This window comes from Bos taurus, chromosome 2, assembly GCF_002263795.3.
Source record: "Bos taurus isolate L1 Dominette 01449 registration number 42190680 breed Hereford chromosome 2, ARS-UCD2.0, whole genome shotgun sequence".
NCBI classification, from domain to species: Eukaryota; Metazoa; Chordata; class Mammalia; order Artiodactyla; family Bovidae; genus Bos; species Bos taurus.
In genome coordinates, this window is record NC_037329.1 from 67,356,462 (window position 1) to 67,383,330 (window position 26,869).

At 36.5% G+C, this 26,869-nt stretch overlaps 1 protein-coding gene across 3 annotated transcripts in view; it reads left to right on the top strand.

Annotated features, from left to right (window-relative positions):
* DPP10 (dipeptidyl peptidase like 10) overlaps positions 1–26,869 on the top strand; it is a 1,635,137-nt gene that overhangs the window by 1,233,420 nt on the left and 374,848 nt on the right. For all 3 annotated transcript variants that reach the window (NM_001435101.1, NM_001078070.3, NM_001435102.1), the window contains exon 4: positions 8,824–8,918. In NM_001435101.1, coding sequence (NP_001422030.1) covers positions 8,824–8,918 — 95 coding nt within the window. The remainder of the gene's footprint in view (positions 1–8,823; positions 8,919–26,869) is intronic.

Consider the following 26,869-nt stretch of genomic DNA (forward strand, 5'->3'; position numbering starts at 1 on the left):
TGAGTTATGTATTGTTCTGAGAAAGAAATGTTTACTTTAGTGAGCATTAGTTGAGTAATCTATTTTTCAAATAAATGGGTTTTCAGAAAGTTCCTGAAAAAAATAAAATGATGAGGGTATTTGCAACCCCATCTTCCTGGCAATAATGTTATGAAATATTAAAGCCATATTAATGCAGACACTTGAAGAGTAAGTTCATGTTAATATACACTGTGGAATATGTGTGTATGCAGTTTCACTTTTGAAAGGAACAAGAGATAGAGTGTTTCTGGAATTTGTAAAGTAACTGAAAACCCAAAATAAACACATTGATATTGAATAAAAATAGATAGTAGAAATATTTGAAAGAAATTATATGATTAAATATTAAATGATTCATGTAGAAGTGCAGAAAAGAGACATACAGAGTAAAGACGTTAGAAGTGCTGAGAATCTAACAATGCTTTGGGAAAGATGAAAATTCTGGACAGGACTTGGTCTTTGAATACTGGATATCATAAGCAAAATAGAGTGGGAGTGAAAAAAGACTTCTGGACAACTCTCAACAATAGATGATTAGGGCTTTTTTTAAAAATAGAGATCAGGAGATAATAAATAGGGAAATATATGCTGAAGCCACTCAGTGAGTAACCTGAGTGCAGTGACTGTTTTCCAAGCATATGAGAGAATTCCAAGTGTTCTTTAGGATGTTATACTATGTTATGGGAATAAACTACAGGCATAAAGAACACTGAAAAAACTAAAGCAATCCTCCAAATGAGAGGTCATAAGGCATAATATTAATATAGGAGTAGAAGAGAAAGAGAAGATGTAATGAACTTATATGTGTATATACATATGCATACATACATAGATACATAAATATATATATGTCTGCTATGTTTTATGTATCTGCAAGACATGTATGTCATCTAGCATAGAAATGGAAATATAAAGCCAACATACAGGAGAGGTCAGGGCTCAAAAGTTTAAAAAATCAATTTTGGAGGTTTTGAGGTTTCCCAAATAGCTCAGTGGTCAAGAATCTGCCTGTCAATTCAGGGGCTGTAGGAGATATGATCCCTGGGTCCAGAAAATCCCCTGGAGGAGGAAACGGCAACCCACTCCAGTAGTCTTGCCTGGGAAATCTCATGCACAGAGGAGCCTGGCCTGCTATGGGATTACAAAGAATGGGATATGACTTAGTGGCTGAGCGAGAAGTAGAAATGACCACTCAGAGAATAGCAATTGGGAAAAAAAGAGCTCAGAGTTGAGCTTTGCAGGGTGTCTTTGTTTAGACAACAACTGTTTGAGTAGAATGTGTAGACTTTTTTTTTTTTTAATTTTTAAACTTTACATAATTGTATTAGTTTTGCCAAATATCAAAATGAATCCACCACAGGTATACATGTGTTCCCCATCCTGAACCCTCCTCCCTCCTCCCTCCCCATACCATCCCTCTGGGTCGTCCCAGTGCACTAGCCCCAAGCGTCCAGTATCGTGCATTGAACCTGGACTGGCATCTCGTGTCATACATGATATTTTACATGTTTCAATGCCATTCTCCCAAATCTTCCCACCCTCTCCCTCTCCCACAGAGTCCATAAGACTGTTCTATACATCAGTGTCTCTTTTGCTGTCTCGTTCACAGGGTTATTGTTACCATCTTTCTAAATTCCATATATATGTGTTAGTATACTGTATTGGTGTTTTTCCTTCTGGCTTACTTCACTCTGTATAATAGGCTCCAGTTTCATCCACCTCATTAGAACTGATTCTAATGTATTCTTTTTAATGGCTGAGTAATACTCTATTGTGTATATGTACCACTGCTTTCTTATCCATTCATCTGCTGATGGGCATCTAGGTTGCTTCCATGTCCTGGCTATTATAAACAGTGCTGCGATGAACACTGGGGTACATGTGTCTCTTTCCCTTCTGGTTTCCTCAGTGTATATGCCTAGCAGTGGGATTGCTGGATCATAAGGCAGTTCTATTTCCAGTTTTTTAAGGAATCTCCACACTGTTCTCCATAGTGGCTGTACTAGTTTGCATTCCCACCAACAGTGTAAGAGGGTTCCCTTTTCTCCACACCCTCTCCAGCATTTATTATTTGTAGAGTTTTGGATCGCAGCCATTCTGACTGGTGTGAAATGGCACCTCATAGTGGTTTTGATTTGCATTTCTCTGATAATGAGTGATGTTGAGCATCTTTTCATGTGTTTGTTAGCCATCTGTATGTCTTCTTTGGAGAAATGTCTATTTAGTTCTTTGGCCCATTTTTTGATTGGGTCATTTATTTTTCTGGACTTGAGCTGTAGGAGTTGCTTGTATATTTTTGAGATTAGTTGTTTGTCAGTTGCTTCATTTGCTATTATTTTCTCCCATTCTGAAGGCTGTCTTTTCACCTTGCTAATAGTGTCCTTTGATGTGCAGAAGCCTTTAAGGTTAATTAGGTCCCATTTGTTTATTTTTGCTTTTATTTCCAATATTCTGGGAGGTGGGTCATAGAGGATCCTTCTGTGATGTATGTCAGAGAGTGTTTTGCCTATGTTCTCCTCTAGGAGTTTTATAGTTTCTGGTCCTACATTGAGATCTTTAATCCATTTTGAGTTTATTTTTGTGTAAGGTGTTAGAAAGTGTTCTAGTTTCATTCTTTTACAAGTGGTTGACCAGATTTCCCAGCACCACTTGTTAAAGGGATTGTCTTTAATCCATTGTATATTCTTGCCTCCTTTGTCAAAGATAAGGTGTCCATATGTGCGTGGATTTATCTCTGGGCTTTCTATTTTGTTCCATTGATCTATATTTCTGTCTTTGTGCCAGTACCATACTGTCTTGATACCTGTGGCTTTGTAATAGAGCCTGAAGTCAGGTAGGTTGATTCCTCCAGTTCCAAGAAAGGATTCCAGGCCAAGATAATGGTTCAAAGGCAAAAGAGGATTTAAGAATCCTTCTGCTCATTTTAAGTGTCACACAATGCAAAGCTGAGTAAGGTGGGGATAAGCATGGGGGGAAAGCACATTGGATTTGGTCATCCCAGGTCAGTTTTGATGTTGGCAGCTTGTTATTTGAGGGGAACGAGGGCTGAAACTGCTTCAGAAAGATACGGAGAATTACATGTATGGTGGGCACACAGGATAAGTCTGAAACCCCTTGTACAGAAGATTTATTGAGGCTTATTTTGAAAGGACAAAAGCCTGGAAAAGAGCAAAGAGCTGAATGATAGTGATTATTATTATTAATTTCTAATATAGAGAAGAAATATATACACCATGAAAAATACAAGTAACTGGCAAGATGTATACCTGTGGCGGATTCATTTTGATATTTGGCAAAACTAATACAATTATGTAAAGTTTAAAAATAAAATAAAATTTAAAAAAAGATATTTAAAATTATGGAACATATTCAATTTGGTTAAAAAACAGCTGTATTTTTTTTTTTTTTTTTAGCTTTTGAAATAAGAAAGAGCATCTCTTTCTAGAAGTCTGAGGAAAGAGAAGAATGTATATGGAATGATATTTTGAGGTAGACAAAAAGGACAATAAGCCATTTCTGATGGCCTGAATGTTCACAGGTGAATATATGAAGCTGGGGGTCTTTAAAAAGTGAGGAAAATTTCTACAGATATGAGCAGTGTTTTAGGAGAGATGGTTTAGGGCCTATTGTGTTTCAGTTATGATTAATTCAATAGTCTAGATTTACTATTGATATCTTTAAATAATGATTAAATCTTATTTTGATATTTAACATATTCTTCCTGAATTTATTTGAACATTTTCAGTGATTATTATTTCATTATTTTGTTTTACTGTTCTTTTTTTCTAATTTTTTCAATTTGATTGAGTGTGAATTAAAAAAAAAAAGATGCCATAGAATTTTTCTTTGAGATATGTTAAAAAATAGATTTTTAGGGCAAAAATCACATTTGGATTAAAATGTTTCAAGCCATCAATTTGTCAAGATTTTTTTCCACTTTTTGAAAATTCTCTCCACAGATGGATGATGGATGATAGATTTAATTTTGAAACATTAAAAGCAAATTATCATGTTAAAATTAAATGCATAATTATCAATAATAACATTAAAAAATAAGGTGACTTTATATAGATATTCAGGGAAAGTGAATTTCATCAGCTGTCAACACCCAGAATAACCTGTTATGCGAAGCTGAGTTTATTACCTATTTTAGTCAGGGAGGGCAATATTTTGACTGTCTTAGAATGTCCAGAAGGAGGGATTGGTAGGGTAGGATGGGATGGGGGTTATGTATAGGGCTGGAAATCTAGAAGTGAATTGTTAAGACAGCTTTTCCAGTGTGAGGATCTGATTGAAGAGGTGTGCATTTCATGATGTAACGGCCTAGGTAGATTGACACTGAGAGACAAATATCTTGAAGTGACTCTTAGAGAAACAGTTACTAATAAGAATTATGGTTGTTCAGTCACTAAGTTGTGTCCAACTCTGTGGCCCCATGGACTGCAACAGACCAGGCCCCTTTATCTCTCACTATCTCCCAGAGTTTGCCCAAGTTCATGTCCATTGAATCTGTGATGCCATCCAACCATCTCATCCTCTGTTGCTCTCTTCTTTTTCTGCCCTCAGTCTTTCCCGGTATCAGGGACTGAATTAACAGTTGATAATTTGCTCAGATTTGGGAGCTTATGGTTCAGATACATTACTTTTAAGAAAGTTTCTGAAACAAAATTAACTTTTGTACTAATTTACAGTCTTATATTCATGGGCTAAAACTTGCAAGCTCTAAAAGTAAAATCTTGTGGATGTAGATCCTGACAGTCTGGGTGAATGCAGAGGCCTCAGTTCTAAATTTCAATAGCAATTTGAGAACTGAACTATAATATGAATTGCATTACTACCTGCTTTGTGTGGACTAGGTATAAACTAAAAGCTTACCTTTACCTGAAAGAACTTAAATTTAGGATATAGTACTATTTTTTCCTTTTGCTACAAATTGTAGAAAAAGGAATTAGAATGACAAGAATTTGGGGGTGGGGCAGATACAAAAAACACATTCATATAGCTCAGGATGAAAAAGCTAGACAGTGATTCTCTCTTGTCATGTCTTTTCATTTAAAAATAAAAGCATGACTGAATTGAATGTGTCTTCAGGATAATTGACTCTTAACTTTCAATGAGCTGAAAAGGAAGAAAGATTATTTAATCAAAGTACTGTATAGACATGTCTAATACAGTGTTTTAAGAATTTTTCAAGTACACTCACCTTGATCTTCTTGTGTTAAAACACTTTACTCATTGATCTAATTCACTCATATTTCATTACTTAATACTAAAGAAAATATGAAGTGACACTTGTAAAATAAATTCCAGAAAGTAATTTATTAATGCTATAATAGGAGTTTCAAAACTAGGAGATTCCACTAGTGATTATAAATCAAATAGTAAAGTAGCATAAATATGACACCCAGAAGATCAGATTTAAAGACCAGAAAAAAATTAAAGAGAATTAATAAAGGCAGATGTTAGATGCTTTTAAAATAATTCATGCAGAAATCTGTTTCAAATGTTAACCTAGAGAGTTACAGTTAAATTTTAAAAAAGAAAGGTTTCTTCTACTAATACAACACTGAAAGTCCACTAGTAAAATTTGCAGGAGTGCAGATTCAAAGGCATTTATAAACACAAATCTCTACAGATGTTTTTCAAGTCTAAATGATTATCCAATTAATTTACTTTAAAAATATTAAGTGTAGTCTTTATCTTCTCAAACAAGCTCCATTTACTTCTATTCTGATTCTAAGGGAAATATTATAAAAATGAATGTTTCTTCCCCCACCCCAATATAATCCATCACCTGCTGAGGGTTTCCTCTTACAACGAGAGACAATAATGACATGTACTACTTTGTCACTTCCATTGAAGAAGAATCACTGTTCATGCTCTCTGAACTTTTCAGTTCAGTTCAGTGCAGTCGCTCAGTCATGCCCGACTCTTTGCGACCCCATGAATTGCAGCACGCCAGGCCTCCCTGTCCATCACCAACTCCCAGAGTTCACTCAGACTCACGTCCATTGAGTCAGTGATGCCATCCAGCCATCTCATCCTCTGTCGTCCCCTTCTCCTCCTGCCCCCAATCCCTCCCAGCATCAGTCTTTTCCAATGAGTCAACTCTTCGCATGAGGTGGCCAAAGTACTGGAGTTTCAGCTTTAGCATCATTCCTTCCAAAGAAATCCCAGGGCTGATCTCCTTCAGAATGGACTGGTTGGATCTCCTTGCAGTCCAAGGGACTCTCAAGAGTCTTCTCCAACACCACAGTTCAAAAGCATCAATTCTTCAGCACTCAGCCTTCTTCACAGTCCAACTCTCACATCCATACATGATTACAGGAAAAACCATAGCCTTGACTAGACGAACCTTTGTTGGCAAAATAATGTCTCTGCTTTTGAATATGCTATCTAGGTTGGACATAACTTTCCTTCCAAGGAGTAAGCGTCTTTTAATTTCATGGCTGCAATCACCATCTGCAGTGATTTTGGAGCCCCAAAAATAAAGCCTGACACTGTTTCCACTGTTTCCCCATCTATTTGCCATGAAGTGAGTTTATTGAGGTTGGACTATTGATTCAAGTAAGCATTGATTGAGAGCTATAAGACAGGAGACCAGAGTCAGCTGGCAAGACTGAATGAGTAGCACAGGTGACCAGGGTTGCTGTTGAGCCTGTGCCCATAACTATGAGATAGAAAGGAAAAGGAAGAGAGGGAAAGAATATAAATATAAAATATTTATGTGTGTAAAACCTGTTATTTTTTTACATCATGAGAAAGGTCAGCAAGTAAAGTTCATAATGAAAAGAACCTAAATTTTTTTGTACGTGATGGAAGAAATTGAGAAGGTGACAGAAGACCTTATTTTAAAGATCTCATAGGTTTATCTTTCAGTACATCTAAGTACAGTTCAGATAGTAACTTGGAAATCTTTGTCTCTTCTTCTTCTGTCTTAAAACACTTTGTCTTTTTCTGTGGCCCATGTCTTTCCATCTTTCCCTTTCTGTGTCTTTCCAACGTGTCCCTGTCCCCATTTGATTGAAGTCAAGAAGAATCATCGACCTCTGTGTCATCCCTGACTCTAGTAGGAGAGTCATATTGGGCTCTTGATCTTCTGAATGAAATGCTGAAGAAAAACAAACTTGATTTTTGCTAGTATTAATTGCTTCTCATCATAACTTCTAGGTGTTACTATTTATAAGGTTGCAATAACTAGAGAACAGTCAGAAAACCTTGCTCTGTCAAAATGTCAGGCATTTGCACATATTCTTGACAATCCAACATGTAGTATTTATTTACTGCCAGTATATGGATGATGACCATTGGGTTATATAAGTTATATGTAACTTATATAACTTTACTTACTGTGAATAATAGGTCCAATCCCTCTCAATATTGCCTTTTTTTTTTTCAAGACTGTACATAGGGTTCAATTCATTTCAGTTCAGTTGCTCAGTCGTGTCCAACTCTTTGCGACCCCATGAATTGCAGCACGCCAGGCCTCCCTGTCCATCACCAACTCCCAGAGTTCACTCAGACTCACGTCCATTGAGTCGGTGATGCCATCCAGCCATCTCATCCTCTGTCATCCCCTTCTCCTCCTGCCTCCAATCCCTCCCAGCTTCAAAGTCTTTTCCAATGAATCAACTCTTCACATGAGGTGGCCAAAGTACTGCAGTTTCAGCTTTAGCATCATTCCTTCCAAAGAACACCCAGGGCTGATCTCCTTTAGAATGGACTGGTTGGATCTCCTTGCAGTCCAAGGGACTCTCAAGAGTCTTCTCCAACACCACAGTTCAAAAGCATCAATTCTTTGGTGCTCAGTACATAGGGTTAGTGAAGTACATAGGGTTAGGGAAGTGTAATACCATGGAGAAGTTTAGAACAGTAAAACTGAAAAGGAGGTTATGCTCATGCAAAAAAAAAAAAAAGACAAGACTACTTTTGTTTGGGTATCTTTCCTTTTATCTAATTACATATATATGTATATATTATATATAATTTATATATCTTTTATGTGAATATAGATATCTTTCTTTTCTTAACTTCTGAGTACTCTTCCTGGCAATTTTTCTCAAGTTGATATTTTCAGGTGTAGAGTTCTTAAAATGGTTTAATTTCCTGGTTAATGTGGCTGAATTAAACACAAAATTATATAACATTATCAGTTCTCCAAACTAAATGCAGCTATTTAAATTGAGGACAGCATTCTCTTTAAAGTTGACAAAGTGGATACAATGGTTGGCATCGTACCAGTCTCAGAGATTTTGACCTTTGATCAGACAACCCAGGCAAAATATCAGAGGCATAATTCGAATCCCAAGGGAAAAAGAAGTTGAGTAGAAATTGAGTGGTGGCAGTACTGGATACATGAAAAAATTTGCATGAATGTGGTTCATAATGACAGTCTCAGAAATATGTCTAGTTATGTTTCAGGGGCAGCCTCGTTAAAGTTTAACTACATCACTAATCGGTAACAGCTTCAGAAATGGGAGGTGCTTCTCTTTGTCTCTTCTTTCTAAGCTCAGAATGGGCAGCAGGTTGCCCATATTTTAATTACTTTTCATTTGTTGAGCCAAGAATCTCAGTGACCCTCTCACTAACCCTGTTTTCTTTGCACAATAGGCCATAGGCTAGACAGGCTTCCTGATCACTGAAGAGGATTAATATGACCCAAGTGTAGAGATCTGCTCAGGTTATTAAAGGCTAACAGTCATTGTTCCAATGAGCCTGTTTATTATGCACATTATCTTCTCTATAGCCATTATATTACCTAGTCAATGTGTTTGTCAATTGTTCATATCTTTGTTGTTGCAGATACAGATGTGGTGTATAAAAGCGAGAATGGACATGTCATTAAACTGAATATAGAAACAAATACTACCACATTATTATTGGAAAACACTACTTTTGTAAGTAATGAATAATTAATTACTTTAATCATTTCGGTGTTGTTTAGAATGCTCTCAAAGTATACCTAATGGCCTTTTGTTTTAGCTTCAGTACTTGCAAAACTTTTCAGGTGACGTTCAGTTCAGTTCAGTCGCTCAGTCGTGTCCAACTCTTTGCAACCCTATGAATCGTAGTACGCCAGGCCTCCCTGTCCATCACCAACTCCCAGAGTTCACTCAGACTCATGTCCATCGAGTCAGTGATGCCATCCAGCCATCTCATCCTCTGTCGTCCCCTTCTCCTCCTGCCCCCAATCCCTCCCAGCATCAGAGTCTTTTCCAATGAGTCAACTCTTCGCATAAGGTGGCCAAAGTACTGGAGTTTCAGCTTTATCATCAGTCCTTCCAAAGAAATCCCAGGGCTGATCTCCTTCAGAATGGACTGGTTGGATCTCCTTGTAGTCCAAGGGACTCTCAAGAGTCTTCTCCAACACCACAGTTCAAAAGCATCAGTTCTTCGTTAGGGCTAGTATATTATGTCGAATCAGGAGATCTGTTGATAGGAAATACTCATGTGACCATTTGCTTTGTTTCTTCCCCATTGATCCTTTTTAGTAAATGAATAAATATTTCTTTTTTTTTATAAATATTTCTAAGAATATTATTTTTGAATGAATATTTATTCCAGTATTTTCTATGTCAGTTTAAACATAAAAAGGCCAATTTTTTAAAAAAGTTAGTATAACCCAGATCATTATAACTTTTTCTCTCCATTTACTTCTCATTCTTCCTGACTTGCTTTTAATTGTGATTTTGCAAATCAAGTAGAAGACAGGTTTTGTAAAACTGGCCTTTTGTTGAGGTTGCTGTGTTTTACCTTTATAATTTTGCATTCTGTCAATATCATTCCTCTTCTCCTGAATCATTGTTTGGCCTAGCAATGATCAAATAAACAACTGAATGTATTTTGTTCTTATAAATGTATATGAACTTTGGGGTAAATTAAGACCTCTTTGTTTAGATTTGCATGGAAACCCACCCCAGTATTCTTACCTGAGGAATACACATGGACAGAGGAGCCTGGCGAGCTATAATCCATGGGGTTGCAAAGAGTCAGACATAACATGATTGAGTGACTAAGCACACCATCTTAAGGTTATATTTAGCTGTGATTACCTAATGAGTAAGTGATAGTTAATTAACTATTTCAAATGTTCAAAATCTAGCTATCAAACACCACTGAAAAATAGTATACAGTTATTTGCTTACTGTTTTAGATAAAGGTTCAATGTATTTCCTATTAAATGTGTTAATATGGTACAGACATAGTACAAGGCCTCAGAAGACCTTCTGTACAAGTTAAAGAAATAAGCAAATTATCAGATACTTTTTGTATTTATTCCTACTGGTACATTTGCAATAAACATCTGGTCTTCATGTTTATAACAGAGTGGTCAGGTGGAAGAGATGAACTAAAAATTTTGTTGTTTGGTGTTTTTATTTAATAAGAGAGAAGTGGTTGTTGAAATCATGAAGTGATTGCATATGTATATATCTGTTAGACTAAACCAAACAGCTCATGTACTTTAGCAATTAGGCTATTAACTAAATAACAATGACATTTCTGTTTTTAAATGAATCAGTCATTTCACAGATATTAGAAGAACAGGTACTCTGAATGCAATGTGTAATTGTATTAATACTTGTGGAATGCCAAGGAAATATGAAGCATATTTCTCACTTTCTAAAATATGGATTTCCTTGAGGGAGATAATGCTAACATTCCTGAAAAAGCTTAATAAACAGCATGGAACAGTATCTATTATTTATTTTTCCATTTTTAATTAAGTAATATATTTATTTTTTATTTTCGCTGTGCTGGGTCTTTGTTGCCGCTCACAGGCTTTCTCTAGTTGCAGCGAGCAGAGGCTACTCTCTGTTGTAGTGTATGAGCTTCTCACTGTGGTGGCTTCTCTTTTACCAGAGCGTGGGCTCCAGGGCACCGGGCTTTAGTAGCTGCAGTACTCAGGCTCCAGCGCCTGGCCTTAGTTGTTGTGTTGATACTTGAACTTAGTTTCTCTGTGGCCTGTGTAATCTTCCCAAATGTGGGTTCAAATCCGTGTCCCCTGCATTGGCAGGTGAATTCTTAACCACTGGGCCACCAGGAAAGTCTCTATTGTTTCTTATTTTGGTGGTCCTCTGGGATATTAGAGAAGAGGCTAAGGAATCATTGAGAGATGTTTTAATCAGTGGGAAAGAAGGCATCAGTAGGAAATAGGCCAGGGGGTAGAAAGCAGAAATTGGTAATGATGGCAGCTAATGATTTGCTGATTTAAGTCAATGCAAGTTAATTTCAATAAGACTAGTTTGGAGAAGAAACTTAAATGCATTTTGTATTTTGTTTCCTTTATTATAAAGTAATATTTTTGATGAGGATGGGTATAGGCCTTTAGTGGTCAAGCATTTAAGAATAGACTCTTAATACCTGAATATCTGGTGTGTGACTTTCCCATATTGATCATCCCCTTACACAGGTTAATGAGGTCTTCTAGTTAGGCAGGTAGGTAGTTTAATCACTCAATCATGTCCAACTCTTGCAACCCCATGGACTGTAGCCCAGTAGGCTCCTCTGTCCATGGGATTTCCCAGGCAAGAATACTGACGTGGGTTGCCATTTCCTTCTCCAAACGAGGTCTTCTACTGGTTGTTAATTATCCTTTTTTTTTTTTCCCCCAGAATTTATTCCTTGCTTTATTAGTCTCTTTGGTGCATCAAAAAAGAAACAAAACAAACAAACATTTTTGGTTATTGTTCCCTTCTGCTGTTGGTACTTCATACCAATCCCATCTCATTGTGGTTTTCTCCATGTGCTGATTAATAACATTTTATCATTATGCTTGTATGTTTAATCTTTTAAAAATCCTTTTGAGGTCTTTTTCTACTCTTCTGTAGTTAGTCATGATTCTTAATTACCACTAAGTAATATTTAACAAATATTCAAATTTACTGATCTTCTAAGATTCATAGGATCCCTAAAGACATTTATCTCACAGCACAGATACTTAAGCAATTTATAAGTCCTGGAGGTGTCAGAATTCAACAGAGGAGGGTGAGGATAAGGATTGGAATGTGGCTTATATTTGCAACTAGTTAACTTAGATCTGCAAACAAAAAATACAAATTACCATGATTCCAGATAAATTCAAAGGTACTCATTTAATCATTTCCTCCTCCTAACTCCAAGATAGCATTATTAAACACAGTTGTGTTTTAAAGTGCATACTAGGCTAAGTTCTAGATATATTTTCTCTCTCAGGCTATTCTCTTGGGAAAAAAATCTATCGGAGCATAAAAATTTTATTCATACTGCAGTTTCATTTTTTTTCATTGAACAATTAGTGATACTTTAATTACAATTATAATTAATTGGATTAGATGTCTATAAAAATCTTTGTAATAAAAGTGTACCAAAGCAATTGAAAAAAAAATTACTTAAAATGTGAAAGCAGAATAGCCTTTTGTTTAATAAGATATATTTTTAAAAAATGTGACTGTCAATTTATTTTAAAAATTAAGATGACACCATACTGTCAGTTCTCTTATATATATTTTAAATATGAATATGATTAGCTGTGTAATCATATACAGCAGACACTATGATTAAAAATAATATTGACCCTGACTGTCAAAATAAAACAAAAGCAAATAATTTTCCTGAAATAGTTGTCTTAAGGCATTCTTTTGTTTTGAAGATAGGTAGATTTGTAATGAAAGAAGAAATTAAAGGGTATATAGCTTTTTGAAAAGGAGTTATGTGAAAGAAATGATTTAGCCCCCAAACTGCTCTTAATCATTTCTAAGTGTTTGGAAATGTTATCTCATAAACCCAGAACTATTTCAAACAAAGCTAATTCACAGTGTCATAATTATGAAAACGTTTCATAAGTATTAGCTGTATTCTTTCTATTGTCAATAATTTGAATATTGCCAGTGGTCTTGGCAGAAAACACCAGTATTCATAAATAGTTCTATCAAATCTTTGTTTGACATTAGAAAGGAATTGAAAGCACGATTCCAAGCCATATGCTTAAACATTATTAAGATTTCTTTTTTTAAAGAGACAGCTTATGTACTAATATTGGAAGAGACATGGAATATCTGTAAGATATCTGTAAGCTTTTAAAAATATGCTATTAAAATAGCCTAAAGCAGAGAGGGGAAATTCATATATTTTAATGATTCCAAGGAATGTGACCTGCATATGTTTTGGTCCAGGCTCAGCCTGCAGCAGCTTGAAGCAGGATTTGGTTTCCTGGCCAGAGATTGAAGTCTGACTGTGGCAGTGAGAGTCCTGAATCCTAGCCACTAGACCAGCAGGGACAATTGACAAGGCCCTGGCCCACTGCTGTGTAGAACTGAATTTTCACATAGAAATGGGAAGCAGTGAAACAAGTAAAGTGCGTATTCGAGGAAAAGAGTATATGTGGATAGACTTAGGGGGAGGCTCAGAGATAGTCACACCTTTGTGGTAGTTTGAATCACTTCAGTTCACTTCAGTTCAGCCACTCCGTCATGTCTGCTCTTTGCGACCCTGTGGGAAGGAGCAAGCCAGGCTTCCCTGTCCATCATCAATTCCCGGAGCTTATTCAAACTCATGTCCATAGAGTCAGTGATGCCATCCAACCATCTCATGCTCTGTTGTCCCCTTTTCCTCCTGCCTTCAATCTTTCCCAACATCAGCATGTTTTCAAATGAGTCAGTTCTTTACATCAGGTGGCCAAAGTATTGGAGTTTCAGCTTCAGCATCAGTCCTTCCAATGAATATTCAAGACTGATTTCCTTTAGGATGGACTGGTTGGATCTCTTTGCGGTCCAAGGGACTCTCAAGAGTCTTCTCCAACACCACAGTTCAAAAGCATCAATTCTTCGGTACTCAGCTTTCTCTATATTCCAACTCTCACATCCATACATGACTACTGGAAAAATCATAGATTTGACTAGATGGATCTTTGTTGGCAAAGTAATGTCTCTCTCTGCTTTTTAATATGCTATCTTGGTTGGTCATAGCTTTTCTTCTAAGGAGCAAGCATCTTTTAATTTCAAGGCTGCAGTTACTATCTGCAGTGATTTTGGAACCCCAAAAAATAAAGTCTGTCTCTGACAGACTTCCATTGTTTCATCTATTTGCCGTGTAGTGATTGAACCGGATGTCATGATCTTAGTTTTCTGAATGTTGAGATTTAAGCCTACCTTTTCACTCTCCTCTTTCACTTTCATCAAGAGGCTCTTTAGTTCTTCACTTTCTGCCATAAGGGTGGTGTCATCTGCATATATGAGGTCACTGATATTTCTCCCAATAATCTTGATTCCAGCTTGTGCTTCATCCAGCCTGGTATTTCTCATGATGTACTCTGCTTATAAATTAAATAAGCAGGGTGACACTACAGAGCCTTGATGTACACCTTTCCCTGTTTGGAACCAGTTTGTTTTTCCATGTCCAGTTCTAACTGTTGCTTCTTGACCTGCCCACAGATTTCTCAGGAGGCAGGTCAGGTGGTCTGGTATTCCCATCTCTTTAAGAATTTTCCACAGTTTGTTGTCATCCAAACAGTCAAAGGCTTTGGTGGTCAATAAAGCAGAAGTAGATATTTTTCTAGAACTCTCTTACTTTTTTGATTAATCACTTACACAGGTCATTTCTTCCAGGTTACCTTTGGCCAGTTATCTTGCTTTGTCTGGTTCTGATTCTGTATTGAAGGTCTGTATATGAGGGTCTTCCCATATGTGTGTGCATTTCTCTGCCAAGATGGACACTAGCGAAAAGTCTGTCACTTACTATGGGGTGGTACCCCCTCCATTATGGTTCTTCAAGGAGCTGGTCTTTACACGTTCTATGTATTCAGGAATGTCTCTGACTTTGAGAATGAGGAATATGTCATCCTTTATCTCTTATCTGGGCTGGGCTTAGCCTCTCCTCCCTCCTGCTATTTTGGAGTATCTGTCTACAGGCGAGAAACTCCAGCTGCTCAGCCTGGGGTCCATCTATCGCCTGCCTCACAACTGTTTATTTATAGATCAATATGAAATAGATTTGACTAGAACCAAGAGAAATTTTTGGACTTACCATGCATAGAGATAGCATCAGTTGATTTGCATACCACTGTATTATTTTTGTTTAATATTCACTTATTCTGCCACTGAGCATTTGGGGTAGGAGATAGATACAAATCTTTTTACCACCAAGAAATTAAGGAACTTATTTTCTATCCATGATAGAGTAAAGAGCTACCTGATGAAAAAAAACCAAAAGACAAAAAACAATGTTACAAGCAAATAATTGTTAGATAAAGATAACCAAAATGTCACCTCTTAAGATTTGAAATAAAGTAAAGTTTTTGGAAACTTCTGATCAGCCAGATGGTTTCACATACTGGCTATAATCATGGAAAACTTATTTGTTAAAAGTCTAGCTTCAGGTAAAGCATACAAAGATGGTAGAGTATTAAAACCCTAAGTTCACCTTCTCTCATGGGCATATCAAAGTTACAATTATTTATTGAACAAGCACTGATGAGAGAGACCAGAATCTACTAGAAAAGATCTTCCACAAGAAAGGATATAAAGAAGGAACCACAACAAGACAGGTAGGAAGGGCAGAGTTATAGCGTATATTCCAGACCCATTCCTCCAGGAGAATGATCCACAAATGAGAGAATAATTACAAATGCAGAAATTCTTCCCAATGAGAAAGGAATCTGAGTCCAACACTGGGCTCTCCAGCCTGGTGGTACTAAAGCAAAAAGTAGAGCCACCAAAATGTATGGGTTTATTTATACATTTATGCAAAACATATGTGTGAAATTCAGAGGAGCTTACTTTAGGAGATCCAGAGGACTGTGGAGCATAGGACTTCACTTACAAAGCGCATACATAGACAAAATCGCAAACATTGTGGGACCCAGGGCAGAAGCAGTAGTTTGAGGGGATCCTAGGTCAGACCTATCTGCTGATCTTTTGAGAGTCTCCTGGAGAGGCAGGAGGCAACTGGAGCTCACTCTGAGGATATAGGTACTGGCAAGGGCCATTTTGGGGAGCTCCTTCTACCAGGTGGATACTGATGCTATCAAAGGACATCTTGGAATCTTCCCTCTAGCTTTTTTAAACAAGACCCTGGCTTGCCCCCACCTACCAGCCCATAGATACCAGTACTGGAACCCCTCAGGACAAGCAACCAGCTGGGCAGGGAGGCAGTCCCACCTACCAGCAGGCAGGCTGCCTTGAGACTTCTTGAGCCCATACCAGCCCTGGAGAGGACCCTGTCCACCACAGGGTCCATGAAGAATACTCATAAATCAGTACACAGGTACTAGATCAACGACCCCCAGGAGGGCCCTGCAGCCAGAGACCATGGGACACTGCTTTATCCATCGGTGGGCATGAATGGTCCCTAGAACCTTCTGGGCCCTGGGCCCTCCCAGCAGCCATCCAGTTCTAACTTTGTGGTCAGCCTCATTCACTAGCAGTTCAACACCAACACCCTAGGACCCAGCTCAGTCTTCCAGCAGATGGCACTAGCCCTTGGACCTGGCTTTATCCATGATGGGTGAGCACTTTGTACTCCTCTGCCAGCTGCCCCACTCTCCAATGACCAGTACCAGCTTTGGGATACCCTAGAACCTGTGGCCAGTCATGTAAGGAACCAGCCTAACCCACCAGCAGGCCAACACTAAATCCAAGAAAGCCAAAAGCCCTAAAGCCATCCGCCTAGAACCTAGCACTGCCCTGGAGTATGCCAGCACTAGCACTGGATTCCACAGCCAGCCACCATGTGACTGGGCTCCACAGTGGCTGTCAGTCTTTTGTACAAGACAGGGGACTGGCAACCAATCATACCAAGGGCTAGCACACTTACCATACTGCCTAAAGTAGGCCACCATGAGAGAAGGACCCACATAGCCCACATAGGGGCACCCCAAGAGCATAGAGCTCCAATGACCAGAGGGGAATGTGCTGCTGAGATGCAGGATGTCTACCTCCTACAAAAGACCACTTCCAAGGCCACTTTTGCAACTTTCCAAGGTCAGGAAACCTAACCAACATACTAGAAAGAGAAACAGCAAATTAGGGAAATGGGCAAAGTAACAGAGGAACAAGTTCTAAACAAAAGAACAAGACAGAACCCCAGAGGAACTGAGTGAAGTGGATAGAGATATATGGTCTAATAGATAAAGAGTTCAAGATAATTACAATAATCAACAAACTTGAGAGAAGAATTGATGAAGAATGAAAAGTTAGACGTTTTAACAGTGTACGAAAGTACTGGATTGGCCAGAACATTTGGGTTTTTTAGAAAAATGTTATGGGAAAACCCTAACAAACTTTCTGGGTAATCCAATATAAAGAAGAACCAAATAGAGATGAAGAATATAGTACTGAAAAAAATACACTAAAAGGAATAAACCATAAGTTAAGTGATGCAGAGGAACAGATCAACAAGTAGGAAGACTGAGTAGTGGAAACCACTAAGGATGAAAAGAAAAAAGAAAAAAAAAGAGATAAAAAAGAAATAAGGACAGTTTAAGAGGCCTCTGGTACAATGTTAAGCATAGTACCATTGATGTTATAGGGGTCCTAAAGAAGAAGAATTAGAGAAAGGGTCAAAGGACAGGTCTGAGGACATGATAGCTTAAAACTTCCGTAACCTGAGAAAGGAATCAGACACCCACATCCAGGAAACACAGTCTCAAACAGGATAAACCCAAAGAGAACCACATTAAGACACACTGAAACTAAAATGGCGAAGTTAAAGAGAGGAATATTAAAAACAGCAGAGGCAAAGAACAAGTTATGTGCATGGCAACTCTTACTAGGCTCTTAGTTATTTCAGCAGAAACTCTGCAGGTAGGAAGGGTGGCAGAATATATTTAAAGTAATACAAGTGAAAAATCTACAACCAAGGAAACTACCCAGCAACAGTTTCATTCAAACTTGAAGGAGAGATCAAAAATTTTAGACAGCAGAAGTTAGAACTATAGCATCACCAAGCCAGCTTTACAAAAAGTGTTAATGAGACTAATCTAAGTGAAAAAGAAAAGGTCTCAACGAGAAACATGAACATTATGAAAGGAAAAACTTCCTTAGTAAGGCCAAATACACAGTAAATATATTTTGGATATTAACTCCTATCAGTCATGTCATTTGCAAATATTTTCACCCATTCGGTAGATTGCCTTTTCATTTTGTTAGTGCTTTTATTTGGTGTCTGAAAGCTTTTAAGTTTAATTAGGTCCCATTTGTTTATTTTTGCTTTTGTTTCCTTTGCCTGAGGAGACAGATTCCCTAAGAAATATTGCTATAATTTCCATCAAAGAAATTATATATCTGCCTATATTTTCTTCCAGGTGGTTATGGGTCTTGCATTGAGGTCTTTAATCCATCTTGAGTTTATGTTTGTATATGGTATGAGGAAATATTCTACTTTCATTCTTTCATATGTAACTGTTTGGTTTTCCCAGCACCACTTATTGAAAAAGCTGTCTTTTCTCCATTGCCTATTCTTGCCTCCTTTGTTGTTGATTAATTGACCATAAGTTTGTGGGTTTCTTTCTGGGCTGTGTATTCCATTCCATGGATGTGTGTGTCTACTTATGTGTCAGCATATGTTATTTTCATTACTATAGCTTTGTAGTATAGTCTGAAATCAGGGAACTTGGCTATTGCTGCTTTGTATTTTTTTCTCAAGATTGCTTTGGCAATTTGAGGTCTTTTGTAGTTCCATATAAATTATAGGATTATATGTTTTAGTTCTGTGAGAAATGTCATGGATATTCTGATAGGGATTCCATTAAATCTGTAAATTGCTTTGGGTAGTATGGGAATTTTAACAATATTAATTCTTCTGATCCTTGAACATTGGATATTTTTTCATTTCTTTGTATCATTTTCAATTTTCTTTATCAGTGTTTTATACTTTTCACAGTGTAGGTCTTTCAAGTCCTTGGTTAAGTTTTTTTCCTCAGTATTGTATTCTTTTTGATGTGATTTTTAAATGGGATTGCTTTCTTGCTTTCTGTTTCCTTTAGTTCATATTTGTATATAGAAAAGCAACAGATTTCTGTGTATTATTCTTATATCCTACAGCCTTACTGCATTTATTTACTAGCTCTAAATTTTTTTGGTGAATATTTCAGGGCTTTCTATATACAGGCTCATGCCATCTGCAAATAGTGACAGTTTTATTCCTTCCATTCCAGTTTGGGCACTTTTTCTTGCCTGATTGATGTGGCTAGGATTTCCAATACTATGTTAATTAGAAGTGAGTGTTGGCATTCTTGTTTTATTCCTGATTTTAGAGGAAAAGCTTTCCAATTTACACTGTTACGTATGATGTGGGTTTGTCATAAATGTCCTTTTTTATGTTGAGGTATGTTCCATTTGGACTTCTCAGGTGGAGCCAATGGTAGAATCTGCCTGCCAACGTAGGAGACTAAAAGATGTCAGTTCAACCCCTTGGTTGGGAATATCCCCTGGAGAAAGGCATGGCAACCCCCTAAAGTGTTCTTGCCTGGAGAATCCCATGGATGGAGGAGCCTGGTGGGCTACAGTTTATAGGGTTCGCAAAGAGTCTGAAGCAATAGGCACGACTGAAGCAACTGAGCATACAAGCACGCACGTTCCATCTACATATTCTATTCTTACCAAAAGTAATAGTAAATACAAATTCAGTTTATATAGATAATCTTACAGCTTTATATATACTTATATATTTAGTAAAAAAAAAAAGAAGGCAAATAAATTCACATTGTTAGTTCTGTTTTTTGGGAACAAAGCATTTATTTTTACAATCTCTCATTTAGTGTAATATTGTTTTTACAGTCATATGGCTTTCTTCTTATTCTTTGTCTCATAATTTATATGTGTTCATTAAATATTAACAATTGATATTTTGTAAAATTAATATAAAGAATATATTACTTTTTGTCTTCCTCATTGACATTTTAAAGATGACATAGTGAAAATATGGTTGGAAAATATATACAGTATATTGGCTTATCCAATAAGACGGTCACTAGCCACATATGACTATTTAAAATCTAATAAAGTTAAAAACTCTATTTTTTAGTTACAACAGTCACATTTCAAACATTCAATATCCAAGTGTAACCAGTGGCTACCAATTTGGATAATGCTCATACTGAGCCTTTCCATTATCATAGAAAGTTCTGGTATTATTGTTGTTGTTCAGTTGCTCAGTTGTGTGGACTACAGAACGCCAGGCTTCCCTTGTCCTTCACCATCTCCTGGAGCTTGGTGAAACTCATGTCCCTTGAGTCAGTGATACCATTGAACCATCTCGCCCTCTGTCATCCCCTCTTCACCTGCCTTCAATCTTTCCCAGCATCTAGATCTTTTCTAATGAATCAGCTCTTCATATCAGGTGTCCAAAGTATTGGCTTCAACTTCAGCATCAGTCCTTCCAATGAATATTCAGGATTGATTGGTTTGATCTCCTTGCAGTCCAAGGGACTCTCAAGTGTCTTCTCCAACACCACAGTTCAAAAGCATCAATTCTTCAGCACTCAGCCTTCTTTGTAGTTCAACTCTCACATCCATACATAACTACTGGAAAAACCACATCATTGACTAGATGGATCTTTGTTGGCAAAGTAATGTCTCTGCTTTTTAATATGCTGTCTAGGTTTGTCATAGCTTTTCTTCCGAAGAGCAAGCCTCTTTTAATTTCCTGACTGCAGTAACCATCTGCAGTGATTCTGGAGCCCAAGAAAATAGTCTCTCACTGTTTGCATTGTTCCCCATCTATTTGCAATAAAGTGATGGGACCAAATGCCATGATCTTCGTTTTTTGAATGTTGCGTTTTAAGCCAGCTTTTTCACTCTCCTCTTTTACCTTCATCAAGGTGCTCTTTAGTTCCTCTTCACTTTCTGCCATAAGGGGTGGTTTCATCTGCATTTCTGAAGTTATTAATATTTCTTCCTGCCATCTTGATTCCAGCTTGTGCTTCATTCAGCCTGGCATTTCAAATGATGTACTCTGCATATAAGTTAAATAAGCAGGGTGACAATGCAGCCTTGATGTACTCCTTTCCCAATTTGGAACCAGTCTTTTGTTCTGTCTGGTTCTAACTGTTGCTTCTTGAACTGCATACAGGTTTTGCAGGAGGAAGGTAAGGTGGTCTGATATTCCCATACTTAATAAAGATAAAATTTTCCCTCAATATTACATTTTGAGGGTAGCAATGTATCTATTTGTTCAGTTTAGTTCCTCAGTCATGTTCTACTCTTTGTGATCCCATAGACTGCAGCATGCCAGGCTTCCCTCTCCATCACCAACTCCCAGAGCTTGCTCAAACTCTTGTCCATTGAATCAGTGATGCCATCCAAGATATTTGCACCTATCATAAATTTCTCCAGAAATGTGTCTATGATCTGTACATAAACAATATATCTCAAATATGTATATATTTATGTGTGTAAGTGTTAATTTCCACAGCATGGATGATTACCTTTTTCATCCACTTAATAGTATAAATTGAAGATCTTTTTTTATGATGCCTTTTTTTTCCCTCTGATATGATTTAGTGAGTTCATAGAATTCCCTTGCATAATGTACTACCATATATTCATTTCCTATTATATTCCTGTAAATATACTTGACAGTCATCTTTGAAATATATTTGTGGGCTAAATTCATAGCAGTATGTTAAAAAAAAAAGTTTATTTGAAATTTAATAGACAGTATTAAATTGTGGTAAGCAAGTCCACCAATGTTATATGATACTGCCTGTTAATCTACTCTGGCCATCACTAAGTATTGCCAACATGTTAACCATTATCACTTTGGCTGATGAAAAATAGTAATTAATTTTATATGGATTTGTGGTTATTTAATTATGAGTGAGACTGAGCATTATTTTGTCATATGTGCATTGACAATCGATTCATTTTGTCTATGAATTCCTTTTCATAAGTTTTTAAAATTGGGACTTAGAAGTGACACCCATGTGGCAAAACTTTAAATATTTCTACTTACCTTGAATCATACTGGAATGATTCATTCACCACCATCTAGAAAGTTCAGTGAAAGTTTTTTTGTATTACATAGGTCTTATTCAGTTCAATTCAGTTCAGTGGCTCAGTCATGTCCAACTTTTTGTGACCGCATGGACTGCAGCATGCCAGGCTTCCCTGTCCATCACCAACTCCTGGAGCTTACTCAAACTCGTGTCTATTGAGTTGGTGATACCATCTAAGCATCTCATCCTCTGCTGTCCTCTTCTCCTCTTGCCTTCAATCTTTCCCAGCATCAGTTTCTTTTCCAAGGACCTGTATCTGTCATTAACTGGTGGAAGAAGGAATGAATCACAAGTATTAGTGAAGGAAGAGCAATGGGAGGATTCGCGAGTAAATGTCTATAATGACCTCATTTAACTTTAAATATTTATTTAACAAAACAATCAGCTGCCCTATAAAGTGTTAGAAGTATATACCTTAATTTTTCTCTCAGTTGTCAAAGTGAAATAAAATTAATACTAAAAAAAGAAATAGGCAAACTGAACACACTCTTCATGCTTTGAGCTTAATGTAACCCTGAAAATGTGTTAAAAAGAAAAAAGAATTGATCTTTGCATTCTATACATTTTGTTAAAAATATTGAAGCTATTAATAAACATTTCTGATAAAGGGGACAATGCAAGAAGTAACATGGATTTTGGTCATTAAAATGCAAAATTAGTAAATGACAATTCATTTTTCTATCTATGCTTATGGCATCCCACTCCAGTACTCTTGCCTGGAGAATCCCATGGGCGGAAGAGCCTGGTAGGCTGCAGTCCATGGGGTCGCGGAGGGTCGGACACGACTGAGTGACTTCACTTTCACTTTTCACTTTCATGCATTGGAGAAGGAAATGGCAACCCACTCCAGTGTTCTTGCCTGGAGAATCCCAGGGACCGGGAGCCTGGTGGGCTGCCATCTATGGGGTCGCACAGAGTCAGACACGACTGAAGTGACTTAGCAGTGTTTTTTTTTTGGTGCATGCATAACAGCTGCTAAGCACAGTTGAGGAGATCCAGAAGTGTTTCCAATTGAGACTATTAGATGATATAAAAAACTGTTTCTTTAGATCTTGGAATTTAGGCTCAAGACATTGATCAGGAGGTAGCCTCTAATTGTTCCTTATTGTCATTCCATGGGATTTGCTTTGATTACAGGACATTTTTCTATCCCCAAGTAAGCAGAAAGTTCTGTGTCACCACGGACGTAAATCTGAAATTACTCTTTTCTTTTACTATTGTCCTTTGATTTGGCAGATTAGGGCCATTTATATTATATCTGCTTATTAAATGGATACTGAAAAAGAAGGAAGTGGAGAATCAACTTATTATGATTCCAGAGCAGGAGGAGAAATAATACATCTGTTAATATACTCAAGAAACACTTTGTTCAAAACTGAAAACCTGAATCTTGTTACTCTTTGGTTTTTCATATGAGTTGCATATTCAGATTCTGCCTCCGAATTGTCATATTCTATGGTTTTTGTTATTTGTATCCTGTATCTATTATAATCTGTGAAGATCATTAGTTAGTTGAAAAATATTAGTGTGTAATTAATATAACAACTCTTCCTATTTAATTGAAAAAATAAGCTAAAAATATAAAAACACAGTTCACAAAAGAAACACAGAAACACATATCATTGATAAATAAATAAATACTTAACATAATTTACAAACAGAAAAAGGATAGTCAAGAAAGAGATAGTATTCTGTACCTATCCCACTGGCAAAGTTTAACTCTGACGTCCCCAAGAATTGAAAAGAATGTGGAAAACAGGGCCTCTTAATCATTGCTGACAGGAGGGTAATTTGTGTTTTTACTTTGGGTAACAGTTTGGCATTTTGTGTGAAGTAAAACATTCACACACCCTACAACCCACGCATTTCTCACTTTCTATTAATAGGCATTTCTAATAAAGTGAAAAATAAAGAATTACTTTCAGGTTTGGAACATTAAAGTGAAATTTAATGAACAAATGGCAGCTCAACTTTTCAACTAATTCCCTCTGGAAAATATTTTTATATCCTTGAGTTTTTGTTGAATGTCTAACTCAGTTTGGTTATATATATGTTTACCTAAATGACACATTTTTTTAGTCTTAGTTGGTTTTGAACTTTTAATAGAGGCATCAGATGGTCCATGATATTATGCATCCTACTTAAATGTCCTCAGCATTCTGTTACAGATTCATGCATATTTACATTTAGTTGTAGTTCACTGACTTTTATAGGCTATTATATTATTTTATGTTATTTTCCTATTGTTATCTGGTTTGTCATTATTTCTGTAGATTATAACATATTTGCTGTGTATATGATATTTAAGTTTAACTGGGCATCCTGTGTTTTTACAGGTTAAATCTCTTGTGAACAACACTTAGTTAAGTGAAAGTGAAAGTTGCTCAATTTGTCCGTCTCTTTGGACCCCCTGGACTATACAGTCCATGAAAATCTCCAGGCCAGAATACTGGGGTGGGTAGCCTTTCCCTTCTCCAAGGGATCTTCCTAACCCAGGGGTCAAACTCAGGTCTGACAGAAAAGTTATTAGTCTAATTCCATGTATTGAAAGTCTATTAAGATGAAAACAGCAAATAAATGTTACACTATTTATATATTATGATTTTATCAAAGATAGAAAATAAGAGAAAGTAGATATCGAACTTGATATTGTTAAAGAATATACCAGAATACATTAAATCTCAACAAATAATTTTCTTTTTCATTACTAACCTATGTTCTCTTATTTTCTTTGAAATTACTTATGGCAATGCTAAACTAATGATGTCATACCAACTTATGATCATGTCTCAAGAAAATTTAATTTTTACAGCATTAGTATTATCCTATGTTTTCCTCATATTGAAAGATTTAGCCAAGTTAATTTTTTTATGAAGCAATATTGGTCTTTATATTTTCTTTCTAGAAATGTAAAAATTGCATAGTTTTTGGTAACCATACCCTGGCCTATGTCAGATATGAAATCATATCACTGACAAAAATACTTGAAATGTCTATATCATATTTTAAAATATTAACTCTATTAACTACAGTTTTCTTTCTAATATTTACCTAATGGAATATTAGCAAAAATTGTACTTAAGTAATTTGCTACTGGAGGAGTCTAATCAACCTAACTTATAAACATTATATTGAATAAATCATATTAGACCATGATTAGGAAAACTTATCCAGAAATCCTAATGTGATATATTATTAGGATTCCATAACTTTTCTATCTACTGTATTTTTAATACAATTAGTATGTTATATTCTTTGCCTGAATATAATAGCATCCATTTAAAAAATACGTTTGAAATATTGTGATTAGGAAATATTAAGACAAGAAGAATCAGAGTAGCACAGCTGACTTCAGAAAAATAATTTGCATATTTTGTAATTTATAGTCTCTCTATACTTTCTCCAGCTTCAGTTCAGTTCAGTTCAGTTCAGTCTCTCAGTCGTGTCCAACTCTTTGCGACCCCATGAGTCGCAGCACGCCAGACCTCCCTGTCCATCACCAACTCCCAGAGTTCACTCAAACTCACGTCCATCGAGTTGGTGATGCCATCCAGCCATCTCATCCTCTGTCGTCCCCTTTTCCTCTTGCCCCCAATCCCTCCCAGCATCAGAGTCTTTTCCAATGAGTCAATTCTTTGCATGAGGTGGCCAAAGTACTGGAGTTTCAGCTTTAGCATCATTCCTTCCAAAGAAATCCCAGGGCTGATCTCCTTTAGAATGGACTGGTTGGATCTCCTTGTAGTCCAAAGGACTCTCAAGAGTCTTCTCCAACACCACAGTTCAATTCTCCAGCTTAAACTTTCCTAATTTATTGTATTCTTGAGTGGAGGAATACTGACATTCTTTTCTAAGTCACCTAGTTGTCCCTGTTTTAAGTTATTAATAGTACTCAGAAACCATTAGCTGTCACCTTCTATTAAAGATAAAATATTGTTTTTTAAATGTTTTAGTGTATGGAATATGATCCAAATCAATAGAGTATTAATTGGCTGTTCATGTTTATTGAGCAATAAAGATATATGTGAGGCATTCTGCATGAGTTAGTAAGTACTGATTTAATAGTCTTAAGAGCTACCTACTGGTGCCATGGCATTTTCGTCATTGAGTATTTTAATAAACTATTCTAGTATCTATAAAATGCAAGTTTCCAAGAAAAAAAGAGTGACCATATTTTATGTTTATACAAGATGAATGTCCTAGATATCACAAAGAAATATAGTTCAAACACTCTTCTAAGTAATTGGGTAGCTAAGAAAAGACAACATTAAAAAATACAATAATGGTCTGATTTTTTTAAATCTTTGCATATAAACACAGTTATGGTGGTAACAAACAATCATGTTTTTATTTAGATCTGCAAGATAGAAGGTAATCCCTTTGCCTCTTCCTTGTTCCTTTTATTTGAAGTTAGGCAGAGAAAGAGAGCCCATCTTTGGTATCACATAATAGACTACAATTTGGTTTGTATTCTTTTCTGCCTTCTCTCAGTCCTCTTTCCCTTTTAATCAATGACATAGTAACCATTTCTCTCCTGCCATTCACTTAAGTTCAACTGGCTTTTTGAAATCTTTCCTTATGCTCATTTCACAATCACTTATAGCCTACATTGCCAAAGAAACTTTTTCAAAACATTTGAAAATGTAATATTTTATTTTCTTCTAGAATAAGAGATGACTTTTCAAAGCATTTTCGTCAGTTATTAAAATGATCAGTTTAAAATTAAATTAGATAATTAGGGACATTATAGCCAAATAATTTAACATAAGGGGTATTTGTGTTTATGTGTGTGTAGTCATTTTGGTTGGACGAGGTGAAGAGAGCAGAAAATAAAAAAAGACCATACGGTTCTCAAAGACTTGTTTTCTTGTTTTTATCATT